The sequence below is a fragment of the Eriocheir sinensis genome, unplaced genomic scaffold (assembly GCF_024679095.1).
Source record: "Eriocheir sinensis breed Jianghai 21 unplaced genomic scaffold, ASM2467909v1 Scaffold584, whole genome shotgun sequence".
NCBI lineage: Eukaryota > Metazoa > Arthropoda > Malacostraca > Decapoda > Varunidae > Eriocheir > Eriocheir sinensis.
Genome location: NW_026111925.1, coordinates 131927 through 148579, shown reverse-complemented (window position 1 = coordinate 148579; position 16653 = coordinate 131927). Strand labels below are relative to the sequence as shown.

Sequence of the window (16653 nt, the reverse complement as noted above, 5' to 3'; positions counted from 1 at the left end):
AGCGAGCGCGAAACTCGAGAGGGTAATATATATAGATATATATATATATATATATATATATATATATATATATATATATATATATATATATATATATATATATATATATATATATATCATGGGATTTTTTAAACAAATTGGTTTCTGAACAGCTTTTAGGAATGAATTAAATATTTGAGAACCTGAAGGTTCCACTGTTATTTATACTGCAACAAATTGTTTTCACTGGTGTTGTGGCGCGAGAATGGAATAAACTCTCACCTTCAATGGTTCATTACTACATCACAATTGATTAATTGAAAACAAATCTTAATTATTGTCCTCCACTTCCACCACCATAATGTTTGCTAGGGATAAAGTGCGAAGTCGTAGTGGCCATTCAATGTAGTTTCAGTTGGTCCACCTTGTTTGTGGCATAAGGCATAAGGTCTGGTGTGAACGGCACTTCAAACCTCGCCGCCGCTCCTCCGAGCACTGAGCCTCCGCGTGCGTGCCTGCCGTGTTCGGACCATGGAGCGGCTAAACTATCGTGTCCGCCCCGTCAACAATCTGTCATGCCTCGGTGATGGAACTTCTGCACCCACCCACCCACACACGATAAAGTTATGAAAGCTGACCCTGGAGACACGAACACACTTGTAATAGACATATGAAACAGATATAAAGCAAACCAACAAACCAACCCAACAAGCTAGCGAACACAACCGTACGTGGCGCGAGACGGGCGGCGCCTCCACGTCAACACCACAACACTCGGGGCAGCACGGAGGGAGGGAAGCAATTACAGGCCGCACAGGAGGGAAGGCCCAGGCGTGGAGACCCAGGGAGCGATACAAGACGTCAGAGGCCCACACCGCACCAGTGATGGCGTCGCTCAGGGGGAAACAGACAGGTAATATGGTGTGTGTGTGTGTGTGTGTGTGTGTGTGTGTGTGTGTGTGTGTAACTTTGTTTACTTTGGTTTATTCTGCTTAATATTAGCATAGCTGAGGTGGGCCTCCACTGGCTCCAGGACCCTCAAAAGTTTCTACCCTTCTGATGACTTGAGGGAGGGTGTTGTGGTGAGAGCTTGGGTGTCCTGTTATTGGCGGTTCATCCGGGAGTTCACTGAGCCATCTGTCCAGCCTGTGCTTCATACTGTATATTTACCTGTTGTAGTGTCAGGGCCTGAGCTACACTCATGTGGAATTGTCCAGTCTTACTTTGACACTCTTTGCCATCACGACATCTTCCCTTCATCCATTCCATGCATTTATCACTCTACAGAAAGCAGGATTTCTTGACATTATTTAAGCACCTTGCCCTCATCAATTTCATACTGTGACCTCTTAGCTGTCTTTGTCTCGTGTGTGTGTGTGTGTGTGTGTGTGTGTGTAAATTTTTTTTTCACCATGGCCTGATCACGAGTCAGACATGCTTTTGCCAGCAGGTACCCTCCCGACATGAGCAAATGCATGCTCATTATCATCGATCTCTGGGTACTGCCAGGACCTCACACACCCCATCCCCCTTGCTCAAGGGGGGACATTAACCACTCTTACTCATTGGAAAGAATCTGACCTGAGTGGGGCTCGAACCGCCGCCTGTTTGGCCATGAAGCCTTGCAGCGCGGCGCTCTAGCTGATTGTGTGTGTGTGTGTGTGTGTGTGTGTCTGTGTGTGTGTGTGTGTGTGTATTTCACCACAGCTTGATCACAAGTTGTACTCACAATCGCCAGCAAGTACCCTTCCGATTACAGCAAGGCTCATTAGTTGATCTCTGGGTACTACCAGGACCTCACACACCACACATGCCATCCCTCTTGCTCAAGAGGGGACAGTAACTACTCCTAGTCAGTGGAAAAAAACCCGGCCTGAGCAGGGCTTGAACTGCTGCCTGCCACGCCGTGAAGCCTGGCAGCACAGTGCTTTAACAGACTGAACTATCAGAGTGTGTGTGGCATACGAGGACAACTTTCTAACTGGATTACTACGTTTTTGACTACCCACAAGTAAAGGGTTGTTCTTGATGGTAGTCAATCCTCATCTATTCCTGTAACTTCTGGGGTACCTCAAGGCACTGTCTTGGCCCCCTTCTTTTCCTTTCTTACATTAATGATCTCCCACTATCACTTCCCTCTACTTCTAGACTTTTTGCAGATGACAGCTTAGTTTATTGACCCATTTTAGATAGGAATGACTGTCTTTGACTGCAGGACGATTTAGCTGCACTTGAAGACTGGGAAGTCAAGTGGCAAATGACGTTTAGACCAGACAAATGCCATCACATCTGTTTCACCCGTACTAACAAACCTATTCCCTTCATTTACAAACTCCATGACACAAACCTGAACACTGTCTCTTCACACAAATACCAGGGCGTACCCATCTCAGCAGACATGCGATGGAACACACACGTGAGCAGTATCAGGGCCAAAGCTCACAGAGCCCTGGGGTTCCTGCGTAGTAACCTTAGCAGGTGTAACACAAGCATCAAAATTCTTGCATATAAAACACTCGTTCGGCCACACATAGAATATTGTGACACCATCTGGGACCCACACACTAACAATAACATAAATAAATTAGAGGCCATACAAAATAAAGCTGAAAGATGGGCCAGACGTGATTACAGACACACCACATCAGTCACTTTGCTTAAACAAAACATAAAACTAGACCCATTAACAACACGAAGACAAATACACAGACAACAAATGCTATATAAAATCACAAACAATTTAGTAGACATAAACAAAGACACTTATCATCACCCGACAACTACACGATCCACTAGAGGCAGCCACAACCTTAAATACCACACTTACCAGACTAACACTAGTATATTCAAATATTCATTCTTTCCCCGCAGCATCCAAGAGTGCAATCATCTCCCATCTCATGTAGTTAATAGTCCCACTCTTGACACATTTAGGAATAGGATCATCGATCATTATCTCCCTAATCCTGGCCATTTACCATATCCCAATACCTTTCCTCATCCTAACCCGTATCCTAATCCTGTCTTGGCTCCTTGAATCTCCTGCACAATCCCTGCATATCATGCCATCTGAGAGTGGCCCTCTGTGGGTCCCCTAGAAATGAAATGAATGAAATGAAATGTGTGTGTGTGTGTGTGTGTGTGTGTGTGTAGGTATTAACCTTGTGACACTCTGAGCCAAATACAGTGTGGCTGCCAAGCTCACTGTCCAAGAGTTAAGGGTTATGCTGCCAAAACACCCCTGTTTCCTGTGTCTGATGAGGCCATGCTACCCACCGACCTGGACAGCTGAGGCCTGGGGCCCTGCACGCCACCCTTTGTGGGAGGCTGAAAAACTCAAGGCGATGAAATGTGGAGACACAGGGGCCCGTTTGGAGGTTCGTTCCCTCCCCACTGCCATTGACAGCAATGGTGCAGCTCGAAGTAGGTCATATTTATCAAAAACAATCAAATTTAACAAACCCACCCCAAATATATCTATCCTAATCCAAGCTAACCTAACCTAACCTGATTTCCCCCCCCCCACCCCACCCCCCACCCCCCACCACCACCACCAACACACACACACACACACACACACCCACACACACACACACACACACATGGATGGAAAGCTACTTTAGAGGAAGAGAGATGAGAACCGTGGTTAAGGACACTAGATTGGAATGGAGAACGGTGGAAAGTGGAGTGCCCCCGGGGTCAGTTTTAGCACCAGTACTCTTCCTAGTCTATATTAATGATATGCCAGAGGGAATAAACAGCTACATGAGCCTGTTTGCAGATGATGCTAAACTGCAAAGACATATAAAAAACAGTGAAGACTGCAAGGAGCTGCAAGAAGACCTAAACTAGATTTGGAAATGGAGTCAGAAATGGGAGATGAAATTCAATGTGAAGAAATGTCATGTTATGGAAATGGGAAAAAGTGTAGAAAGACCAAAATGGACATATAAAATGGGAGATGGTGAAATATTAAAGAAAGTAAATGAAGAGAGAGACCTGGGAGTAATAATGCAAGATTATATGCAACCAGAAAGTCACATAAATCGGATCTTTGGTGATACATATAACATGGTGAGAAATATAGGTATAGCATTCCACTACATGGACAAAGAAATGATGAAAAAATTAATTACTGCTATAAGACCTAAACTAGAGTACGCAGAAACAGTGTGGTCTCCACATATGAAGAAACACATAAAAAAACTAGAAAGAATACAGAGGATGGCAACAAAAATAGTTCTAGAACTGGAGGGACTGTCATATGAAGAGAGACTAAAGGAAGTGGACTTACCAACACTAGAACAAAGAAGAGAAAGAGGAGACCTAATACAAATATATAGGCTATTGAGTAAAATGGAAGAAGTAGATAACGAGAAATTGCTACTAAGAGAAGAACCTCCCAGCAGGAATACTAGAGGACATAGTAAAAAGTTGAGGAAGGGAAGATGCTCAAGAGACAAAGAAATATAGCTTCCCACAAAGAAACATAGAGGTTTGGAACAGACTAAGTGAAGAAATAGTATTGGCGAAGAGTGTGCAGAGCTTCAAGGAAAAGTTGGATAATTATAGATACGGAGACGGGACCACACGAGCGTAAGCCCAGGCCCTGTAAAATTACAACTAGGTAAATACAACTAGGTAAATACACACACACACACACCTGCTGTTAAAGTGCAATGTGCTAGACTGTGCTAATAAACTTCATACATTATTATTATTTTTTTTTTACATCCAAGCCTATAGCACCGGTAGGCTTTCTTTGGGCACCTGGTGGTTAGCTTGAGCCGATCTTGGTGCAGGCAAGTGTTTATAGTGGTGCCAACTATCATCTAATATACTGCAATTTTTTTTATAGTTTTCCACCAGCTATTAGTTACTGCACTGCATTTGGAGAAATGAAATAAAACATTATGTTAATATCCCTAAGGGGCCTAATAAAGTTTTTTTATGTGGTGAGCCGCAGGTTTTGGCTGTGTTGGACATTACAGGGTACACTGCCACCCAAGGCTGTGTATGATAGCCCACCCGTAGCTATGTTTATACTTGTTTTAGATCTCTGCACTTTTGTATGGTTTTCTGGGAAGTTTAAATGATAATAAAACCAATCTTGGCCAGAATTATAGTTTAGGGATTATTAAGCCAACGTGAGTGGTCCTTCAGAGACAAAGACGTCATTTTTGGGTATAGTTTGGTGCTTTTTCATGAGTACATAATTATTTTGGTACAGCTTCAGTCTCACTCCAGTGGTTGTCACTATTTTATAATGATAGATCATAACATTTTATCATTCTTTATAAACATTTACACTCCAAGGTACTTTTTTTGTGATGATGATTATTTCCTACACTTAATCTTACCACTGTCTGATGCTTCACCATGCCATGTTGTGCTCTGAGTTGCCAGTTCTCGCCAGCCACACCACCACCACAGTCGACATGAGACTCCTCTGGTTTACTCACCTGGTTAGCCCAGCCATTCTCACAATAAGACAAAGATTTATAGTGAAAAAGATTGGGTGGGCCAGAACAGGTTACAAGTAGGAATCAAAATTAACCTGGTAGCAGCGGGGATCATGTTTCTTAATGGTCCTTCTAAACGAGAAAAATGAGAAAAAATCATCACTCTCACAAACCGCTTCATAATATATATCAAAGCATTTGTGATCAGTTTATGCATCATTTATTTTGGGGGGTTTATATCATGGCACAAATTTGGCCCGTCGCTGCTACATGGTTAAATAAACCCAACAAAGCTATAATATAACCTAACCTAACCTATGGGGCTTCATACCCTTTAACCCAAATACATTTTAGTGATTGAAAAAAATATTTTTGCAGAAACGAGCAGTTTGCGGCTGAAAGGGTACTAAGAAATGTTGAAGAGTATGCTGAGATTTATAAGAAAAAATAGTGGTGTGAGGCAGGAGTAATACCATTTTTTTATTTTTTTTATTAAGGTAAAGATTAGTTTTATTAGTGCTCTGATATCTCGTTTCCTATTTAACCAACTGCTCTTCTGTTATATGTATCTTCTACTAACCTGCAAATCCCTCAGAAAACCATGGAGAGGAATGGAGCTAGAGATTAAATCAAGTGTGGAAGTTACCATTACATCTGTGTTCAGATCCAGGCATCAGTGGGCAGGCAGTTGAGTAGCCCAGTGCATCTCACGGCAGCCATACCTGTGGTTCACTGCAGATAATATCCAATAAGAGTGTTAACTTTCTTACCCACAAGGGGCATTGCTTCCTTGATGAGTGACAAAATGAGAAATAGTGTTGGTTCATCCAATCATATGAGCAAGAAAGAGTGCTCTGGCGAATCACGGGTGGGAGGTAAAAAACAGACTCAAGAATGGGGCGGGGGTCAAGAAAGCCAGATATCACCAGATGACGCCTCTAGTCTCAGGGTGAGGAATATAAATTTGCCACTGGGTAAAGTAAAAGGCTCTAAAGTTGCATGTAAGTTAATTTTCAGCAGGAAGGAAAGATAAATGTTGAAAGGCAGAGGTGAAAGTTTGATGAGGCAGGGTCAGGGTGTCAGTGCTGAAGCAGAACGGGCTGGGTCGACCATCAGGACCCACCGGGAAGAAGCCTTGGGCCGACCATCAGGACCCACCGGGAAAAAGCCTACCGGCGCTATAGGCTGCGACGTAAAAAAAAAAAAAAAAAAAAAATGAGAACAGGAGAAACTGCATCAGGTCCATAAGCCTGCTGAGGATTGGGAACAAAGAGGGCAAGTGGAGTTGAAGTCCAGACTACCCTGTACAGAGGGTGATGGAGGAGGCAGGGCACAGGGGACAAGTTAGCTGGCAGTATTTACAGCTAACAAGTCCATTGTGTCAAGTGCCCTGAATGATGCACAAATGCAGAAGTTTACTTTAGGGATTTGGTATTGTTCTAAATATTTGTGTCTTTCCAGCCTCTCTGCGGCGCATGATAAACCTGAACTCCGGGTCAGGAGGAACCTCTGCTGCCAGTGAGACAACCTTCTCAGTGCTCATATATGACAAGCATGGCCAAGACATTATCTCTCCACTCCTCTCTGTCAAGGAGCTGCGAGAAATGGGTGTGACGCTGCACATGTAAGATATAATTGGCACTCTTCTATTTACTGATGATATTGCTAATACTTGGGCTAATACACATGTAAACTGGTTGGCAGCTGGTCTAGGACTAAATTCCTAAGATAATGTTTGTGTAGAGAATATACCATGAATTAAGCTCCCCTTATACATTATTTTAATCCCTCAAAATCATACCCTAACCCTCTCCTTTTCACCCCTTGCGACCTCCGAGATTTCAAGAGCCTCCTGCTCTTATACTAATGGCTTTGTTTCTCTTTGACTCATGTCCTTTGCAGTATACAATAAAAAAATTAAAAATAAAAAAACATGCTTGATTTCAATATGACCAAAGGACCTTGTTCAGACCTTCAGCCAAATAGATAAGAAAAAAGTGCAAGGGACTTCAGGTCTCCCAAGCCAAGACTGAGGTGCAGGTGTTTGGAGACTTACTGGATGAAGCAGTAAAATCTCTTCATGCATATGGCAAGGACCTCAAAATCTAGAAAAAGTTCCTGTACTTCAGTATGGTAGTGCAGAACAATGTCTGCTCACATTTAGAAGTCTTTAGGCCCTGGGGCTCAGGGCATATCATAGTTGTGTTTTTTCTTTGCCTTCATTTTCTTGTGTGTGTGCTCTGAAGCTTTCTTCCATCTTCCTGTGTAACCAGCAACTGGTCAAGGGCTCTTGAGTATATGCTGAAATTTTTTAGAAAGTTTGCCTTCTGATATCTGCCCAGTGTGGTTGTGTGAATGAACTGAGTCCATGAAGCCCAGCAAAGTATATTGCAGTGACTGGCTCACGTCATAAGGGGTGGGGGGGAGGGCGGCACACAAAAAGTGAGGGGAATTTTGAGTAAATGCTTCATGATCAGATTGTCAAATGGTTTACACAGCTGCAACCTTTTTTTTCTGATTTTTTTTTTAGCATTTAAGATAACATTTACAGAGGCAAGTCATAGAAGATGAATTAGGTAACTGAACTTGTTACATGTAACAAGATATAAATTGCTTCTGTAATATCACTCCCCCATGACTGTATATACCCCATGTATATGTTTCATTATCGTTGTTTTTCTCTTAATCATTTCACAGGCTTTTGCACAGTGAGCGAGGGGATGTGCCCGATGTACCTGCCATATACTTCTGTCAAATGCCGGAGGAGAATTTGGTCAGGATTGGGCAAGACTTTAACGATGGACTTTATTCCTCCTACTACCTCAACTTTATCTCCCCCATAAGTCGACAGAAGATGGAGGACTTGGCCCTGGCAGCACTGCAGGCTGGGTGCCAGACTAATATCAAAAAGGTAAAATAAGAACGGAAGGACACAGCTACAATACTGAACCATGGAAGTTATATCAACACTGAAATACCATACACACTAATGTAAAAGTTGTTGTTTAAGGGGGAAGAGGGGCAAGCTTAAGGAGTATACTTTTATATAAACACAATTTTTCTGTGAGATTATATGTATTCATCAGTCAATCTTGGGTTAAGTAAGGTTTAAAGTGCTTGAGAAAAGGTGAGCATATGTGCTGCTAGGAAATAAGGCAGAGGAAGTGAAGAAGAGGGCACAGAAAAATGCTTGTAGGGAGTCAGGAGAGGCTATGGAGCAGGATCTGAGAGGCAGTAAGAAGGAAATATTTGGATAAGCAAAAGTAAGTATCAAGATGCCTCTGTAAGTGATTCTGCCTCTGTTTTGGAACGTTTTACTACACATTGTTTGAAGGAGCAGCACCAGCGGGCATTTTTGTTCCCTCCCTTATTTTCCTTGAGCTTGAGAGGCATCATTGCTTCTGGCGCTGAATGGGTTGATCTCCATTCAGTGGTTGCTCATTTGCTTCTTTCCTTCCCTCCTAATTCTTTACACGCAGGTTTTCTTTCTCCTCAGTTTTGTGGTGATAAATCTTTTTCCTCTAAATTCTTTACACACAGGTTTTCTTTCTCCTCAGTTTTTCAGTGATAAATCTTTTTCCTCCAAATTCTTTACACACAGGTTTTCTTTCTCCTCAGTTTTGCGGTGATAAATCTTTTTCCTCCAAATTCTTTACACACAGGTTTTCTTTCTCCTCAGTTTTGCGGTGATAAATCTTTTTCCTCCAAATTCTTTACACACAGGTTTTCTTTCTCCTCAGTTTTGCAGTGATAAATCTTTTTCCTCCAAATTCTTTACACACAGGTTTTCTTTCTCCTCAGTTTTGCGGTGATAAATCTTTTTCCTCCAAATTCTTTACACATAGGTTTTCTTTCTCCTCAGTTTTGCAGTGATAAATCTTTTTCCTCCAAATTCTTTACACACAGGTTTTCTTTCTCCTCAGTTTTGCGGTGATAAATCTTTTTCCTCCTAATTCTTTACACACGCAGGCTGTCTATCTTCTCAGTTTTCCAGTGGCAAATCTTTTTACCTCCAAATTCATTGCATACACAGGCTGTCTATCTCTTCTTTGTACTCCTATTGCTCCCCTTCCTCAGGTTTGCCATTCCATATATACGAGTATATTTGTAGATATGTTTTCTCTTCCGTTCTCCTCACGTTCCTGTACAATCTTGAGTGGTTCCTCTAGAAAATTCTTATACTGGCATGTTTTCTAAGCCTCTCATTTTTAATTGTCTCCTGGTGGCTCACATCATGATTGTTAGTGTGTATTTTCATCACTGCTGCTCTGTGTATTTCCATTAAGTGTTGTTGTTTTGGTCACAGGTGTACAACCAGTATTCTTAACCCGGTAGCAGCAGGGATCATGTTCCTTAATGGTTCCTCCAAGCAAGAAAAATGAGAAAAATCACCCCTCACACAAACCATTTCATAATATATATCAAAGCATTTGTGATCAGATTATGTATCATCTATTTTGGGGGGTTTATATTATGGCACAAATTTGGCCCGTCGCTGCTACACGGTAAAGCCACAATTTTGGCCCGTCGCTGCTACCGGGTTAATATGTATTTTCATTACTTATGCACTGATCTTAGACTCCTTTCTCTTGTGTGTATGTCCAGTAAATGTTGTTTCTTTGGCCACAGGCAGACAACCAGTATTCTTAGTATGTATTTTAATTACTTCTGCACTTATCTTGGACTACTTTCTCCATCGTGTGTATGTCCAGTAAGTGTTGTTATTGCTTTGTTCACAGGTGTATGACCAGTATGTTAACTTCATCAGTCTCGAGGAGGACATGTTCACGTTGAGGCACCAGGGTTCAGAGGCTCTTTCTTACTATGGTAGGTGGATATGGGCTTTGTGCTGGGGTTACACATGCAGGAATTCAGCAACGTCCTTCTTTAAGTTACAGATGGATAAGTGCAGAGAGGAAACACTGTTATTATATTCATAGGGAAGGCCTGTTATATTATGTACAAATGATACATACAACTGTTTTGAGCTCCTTTATCTGTAGGGGCATTAATTAACATGATCTGAAATATGTATGCTTTCAAAAAGTATATATTCACAATGATTTTGCATAAAGTATCAGCAGTAAATCAGTTCCCTTATATGTCTCGGACCTCATTATGTATGTTGAAAATCACACAAGAAGAAATGGCTTCTGTACAACCTGTAAATGAATACTTATTGTGTTGAGAATTGTTCATGAATATGCTACACGTCTTGCTCACTCATTTCTTGTGTATTGCTAATGTGTCACGTGTTGCAGCTGTCAACCGAGGGGATGTCAAGGACTCAGACATTGATGCCATCATGGACTCCATCGTTGACAGCCTGTTTTCAGTCTTTGTAAATTTAGGTAAGTAAGGATTTTAAGATGCACAGTGGAATAGAGATGCATTCTACAGTCGCTGGGCTGAGTACAGTACCAATGCAGTGCTGAAACTACTGAGTAGGTAGTAGGTAGGAAGACACCTACCGAACGGGCGCAAGCCACTCCTGGTGAGGTATATATGGGAGGTGAGAAGGGAGCTGAAGCCCTCCAAAGACCCTTCCCATGTCCTCACTAACCGTTTCCCTATTGTCTCACCAACACCGGAGAGTAGTTCAGCATGCTCTCTAAAGACAGATCCTCTCTTTATCCACACCACACTACATTCACATAACATATACACCTTTTTCCAAAATTCAAAATTCAAAATGGCTCAATTAAGCAATGCCTCGGAGTCCCCGCCTGGGGGGGGGACCACAAATTCCCCCAGGGAGGACTCCCCTTCTGGCTGCCGACCCGAGAGGTGTCTTGATAACTCCCCGAACCTCTTTCTTCTCAATTTCTGCAACATTCGCGGTCTTCGCTCTAATTTTCATTCTGTGGAACATCATCTCTCCTCCTCTAAACCTCACCTTCTCTTCCTTACGAAACACAGGTTTCTGAGGCTACTGACAGCAATCTCTACTCTGTTCCTCCTACTATCTCTATCCTAAATTTCAATCCAAAGCTGGATGTTGCGCCTACGTCAACGACATCACTTGCTCTCGTGCCCACGACCTTGACTCTTCTGAATTTTCCACCATCTGGTTAAGACTTCACTGTCATTCTATTACTAAATACATCTGTGCTGTTTATCTCTCACCTAACTCTACCAACTATGTAAAATTCTTTGACTATTTGAATTCTAAAGTGGAGCACATCTTGACCCACTATACCTTCTCTGATATCTCCATCCTAGGATTTTTCAATTTTCACCACCAGCTTTGGCTTTCATCCTCTTTCACTGACCATCCTGGTGAACAAGCCTACAACTTTGCTATCCTCAACGACCTAGAGCAGTTGGTCCAGCACCCACACGTATTCCTGACCGTCTTGGAGATCGGCCCAACATTCTAGACCTCTTCCTTACCTCAAACCCTTCTGCTTATTCTGTCAAACTGTTCTCTCCGTTGGGCTCCTCCGATCACAATCTTATTTCTTTATCCTGCCCTATCGCTCCTGTACACCCTCTGGACCCACCGTAGAAGCGATGCTTCTGGCATTTTGCTTCAGCTCGGTGGGACGACCTGAGGATGTACTTTTCCGACTTCCCGTGGAATGATTATTGCTTCCAGGAGCGAGAACCCTCTGTGTATGCTCAGCGCATCACAGAGGTGATTGTCTCAGGAATGGAGGCATACATTCCACGTACTTTCTCTACTCCTAACGCTAAAAAGCCTTGGTTTAATTACGCTTGTTCCCGTGCTGTCATAGATAGAGAGGCAGCTCACAAAAGGTACCAGAGCCTTCAAACTAATGCTAATTATGAACTTTACATTTCTGCCCGAAATCGTGCCAAATCTATTCTCCGACTAACCAAAAATTCTTTCATTAATAGAAAATGTCAAAACCTTGCTGTCTCTAACTCTTCCCGTGACTTCTGGCATCTAGCCACAAACATCTCATCCAACTTCACTTCTTCATCGTTCACTCCACTCCACAATCCTGACGGCTTCACTGCCTTCTAATCTAGCTCTAAGGCTGAACTCTTCTCACAAACTTTTCTAAAAACTCCACTCTGGACGATTCTGGGCATATTCCTCCTACTCATCCCCTCTGACTCCTTTATGCCTGTTATAAAGATTCTTCAAAATGATGTTTTCTATGCCCTCTGGCCTCAATCCTCAGAAGGCTTATGGACCTGATGGAGTGCCTCCTATTGTCCTTAAAACTGTGCCTCCGTGCTGTCACCCTGCCTGGTCAAACTCTTTTGCCTCTGCCTGTCAACATCTACCTTTCCTTTCTTGCTGGAAGTATGCCTTCACACAGCCTGTACCTAAGAAGGGTGACTGCTCCAATCCTCAAACTACCGTCCTATTGCTTTACTTTCTTGTCTATCTAAAGCTTTTGAATCAATCCTTAACCGTAAGATTCAAAAGCACCTTTCCACTTCTGACCTTCTATCTGATCGCCAGTATGGGTTCCGCAAGGGGCGTTCTACTGGTGATCTCCTAGCCTTCTTAACTGACTCTTGGTCATCCTCTCTTAGCCGTTTCGGTGAAACTTTTGCTATTGCGCTGGACATATCAAAAGCTTTTGATAGGGTCTGGCACAAATCTTTGCTTTCTAAACTACCCTCCCACGGTTTCTATCCTTCTCTCTGTACCTTTATCTCCAGTTTCCTTTCTGACCGTTCTATTTCTGCCGTGGTAGACGGTCACTGTTCTTAACCTAAATCTATTAACAGTGGTGTCCCACAGGGTTCTGTCCTATCTCCCACTCTTTTTCTGTTGTTCATTGATGATCTTCTTTCCAAAACGAACTGTCCTATCCATTCCTACGGAAGACCCACCCTTCAGGAACTTAACGACTCAAGGCTGGAGGCTGCAGAACGCTTAGCCTCAGACCTTACTATTATTTCCGATTGGGGCAAGAAGAACCTGGTGTCCTTCAACGCCTCAAAAACACAGTTTCTCCACCTATCCACTCGACACAATCTTCCAAACAACTATACCCTATTCTTTGACAACACCCAGCTATCACCTTCCTCAACACTAAACATCCTCGGTATATCATTAACTCAAAATATAAACTGGAAACTTCATTTATCATCTATTAATATAACAGCTTCCTCGAGGGTGGGCGTTCTGTAACGTATCCGCCATTTCTTATCACCTGCACAGTTGCTGTCAATATACAGGGCCCTTGTCCGTCCTAGTATGGAGTATGCATCTCACGTGTGGGGGGGCTCCACTCACACAGCTCTCTTGGACAGAGTTGAGTCTAAAGCTTTTCGTCTCATCAGCTCTACTCCTCGTACTGATAGTCTTCTACCTCTTAAATTCCTCCTCCGTGTTGCCTCTCTTTTTATCTTCTATCGATATTTTCACGCTGACTGCTCTTCTGAACTTGCAAACTGCATGCCTTCCCCCCTCCCTTGAACCCGCCGCACACGCCTTTCTACTCAAGCTCATCCCTATACTGTCCAAACCCCTTATGCAAGAGTTAACCAGCATCTTCACTCTTTCATCCCTCACGCTGGTAAACTCTGGAACAATCTTCCTTCATCTGTATTTCCTCCTGCCTACGACTTGAACTCTTTCAAGAGGAGGGTATCAGGACACCTCTCCTCCCGAAACTGACTTATCTTTCGGCCACCTCTTTGGATTCTTTTTAGGAGCAGCGAGTAGCGGGCTTTTTTTTTTTTATTAATGTTTACTTTTTTGTGCCCTTGAGCTGTCTCCTTTGCTGTAAAAAAAAAAAAAAAAAAAAAAAAAAAAAGTGTCTTAACTGCAGTGTTGAATGACCCTTATAAATGCAGGGTTTTACTTGTGCACTAACAACTACCACACTCACACCATTGTCTTTGATTATACCTTTTAACCCATCTGCTGCAATTGGCACAGATTTGGCTTTCACTTATCCTGGTAACACATACTCGCAGGTCTTTCTCTGCCTATGTGGTGGATAGTGGATTGTTTCTTATGTGGTATTGGTATGCTGGATTTCTCCTCCCAAGGTGCATGACTACATTTTCTTCATTGGATTGTAACAGCCACTTATTTCTCCACTTCTGTAGCTTGGTGATGTCTTTTTGTAGGAAATCTGTGGTCAAGGGGTTAATTTGCTCAAAACTCTCATGACTAACTGTCTCTGCTGTAGGTCAAGTCCCAATCATTCGGTGCCAGCGGGGAAATGCTGCCGAGAGTGTTGGTGAACGTTTGGATAAAAAGCTGAGAGAGAATCTGAGAGACACCCGAAATTCCTTCTTCACTGGACTCGGAACAGACTCCTTTGCTGCAGGACAACTGAGGTAAGGAGTGGGTGCATGCCATCAGGACACACACATGGCCAGAAGTGGAATGCATCAATACTTAGTAGATGTCAAACTTGTATTACCTGCACAGTTACATTCATCAGCCAAACATTATCATAACCTTGAGGGGGTTGACTTTTAAACATGACTGATTTTTCCATGAGAATACATGGTTATGATTAACCCGATAGCAGCGGGGATCATGTTTCTTAATGGTCCCTCTTAGCGAGAAAAATGAGAAAAAATCGCCCCTCACACAAACCATTTCATAATATATATCAAAGCATTTGTGATCAGATTATGTATCATCTATTTTTGGGGGTTTATATCATGGCACAAATTTGGCCTGTCGCTGCTACACGGTAAAGCCACAAATTTGGCCCAGCGCTGCTACCGCGTGAAAGAGTTACGGAACATCCTCAGGCCTTTGCTTTGATGCAGACCTCTGGCATGGCTGTCTTTGTAGTTTTCAGAGGCCTTTGTTGGTTTTGGTTGATCGCAATGTGGACCTCGCAACTCCACTACACCACACATGGACTTACCAGGCCCTGACCCACGATGTGCTCAACCTCAGCCTGAACCGCATCACCCTCACTGAGCAGGACTCAGCGCACCCCACTGCCCGCACCAAGACCAAGGAATATGACCTCAATGACGTGGATACATTTTGGGCTGCTCATAAAGGTATTTGAATGCTTTGTTGATGAAGAGGGTGAGGTATTGTCCTTTGCCTCCTCTTCCTCCTCCTCCTCTTCCTTTTCCTTTGCCTCCTCCTCCTCCTCTTCCTTTGCCTCCTCCTCCTCCTCTTCCTTTGCCTCCTCCTCCTCCTCCTCTTCCTTATTTTATTTGCCATGCTTTTCATAATTTTGGTCCTTCTCTTCTTCATATTCCTCCTCCTCCTCTTCCCCTATTTCCCTCTTTCACTTCTTATTCCTCATGTTCTGTGTCCTCTTCCTCCTGTTTCTTCTCTAATTCTTCATGCTCCTTATCTTTCTTCTCTTTCTTAGTCTCCTTTTTTTTTTTCTTGTTTCATATGCCCCATCCATGTATTAACAGCAGGGGTGTGGAGTTGGAGTCACTGGAGTTGCTTACTTTTGGCTGGAGTCTGAGTCGGTAAAAATATCTCAATCTCCGACTTCTTTACGATATGTGCAATGTTGTGTGGCTGGGTGTGGTGTGGTGTGGTGTGGTGGAGTTTGAATTGCTTACCACTGTATTGCAGAAGAGGGGAGGGAGAGGGGGTAGAGTTGGAGTTGGAGTCGCAACCATAAAAGTTCATGAATTCGGAGTCGGTCAAATTTTTTATACGGGACTCAATAATCATGCCAACTGATTACCTTTCTTTCCCTCCTTACACTTTCCACCCCACACCGTGACTTCTACAGCCTTAGCAGAGTGGAAGTATTTGCCTTTTTGCATGAGTTTGTATCATTAGCAGTAGGAGTAGGTAGGAAGACACCTACCGAACAGGCACAAACCACTCCCGGTGAGGTATATATGGGAGGTGAGAAGGGAGCTGAAGCCCTCCAAAGACCCTTCCCACGTCCTCACTAACCGTTTCCCTATTGTCTCACCAACACCTGAGAGTAGTTCAGCATGCTCTTTAAAGACAGATCCTCTCTATCCACACCACACTACATTCACACAACATACACACCTTTTCCCAAAATTCAAATTTCAAAATGGCGCATCTTCACCATGCCTCGGAGTCCCCGCCTGGGGGGGGGGGGGGACCATAAATTCCCCCAGGGAGGACTCCCCTTCTGGCTGCCGACCCGAGAGGTGTCTTGATAACTCCTCAAACCTCTTTCTTCTCAATTTCGGCAACATTCGTGGTCTTCGTTCTAATTTTTATTCTGTGGAACACCATCTCTTCCTCTAAACCTCACCTTCTCTTCCTCACCGAAACACAGGTTTCCGAGGCTACTGACAG

The 16653-nt window shown here is 43.2% G+C and overlaps 1 protein-coding gene across 2 annotated transcripts in view; it reads left to right on the top strand.

Moving 5' to 3' along the window:
- Positions 1–533: 533 nt before the first annotated feature.
- LOC126993213 (sec1 family domain-containing protein 1-like) overlaps positions 534–16653 on the top strand; it is a 29359-nt gene continuing 13239 nt past the window's right edge. Inside the window, exons 1-7 of one of the 2 annotated variants that reach the window (XR_007747503.1) lie at positions 534–892; positions 6903–7065; positions 8139–8352; positions 10181–10268; positions 10703–10792; positions 14567–14717; positions 15187–15404. Coding sequence is in view for 1 of the 2 variants with exons in the window: in XM_050852085.1 (XP_050708042.1) it covers positions 865–892; positions 6903–7065; positions 8139–8352; positions 10181–10268; positions 10703–10792; positions 14567–14717; positions 15187–15404 (952 nt within the window). In the remaining variant the exon portion in view is untranslated. The remainder of the gene's footprint in view (positions 893–6902; positions 7066–8138; positions 8353–10180; positions 10269–10702; positions 10793–14566; positions 14718–15186; positions 15405–16653) is intronic. The other variant, XM_050852085.1, reaches the window with a different exon arrangement.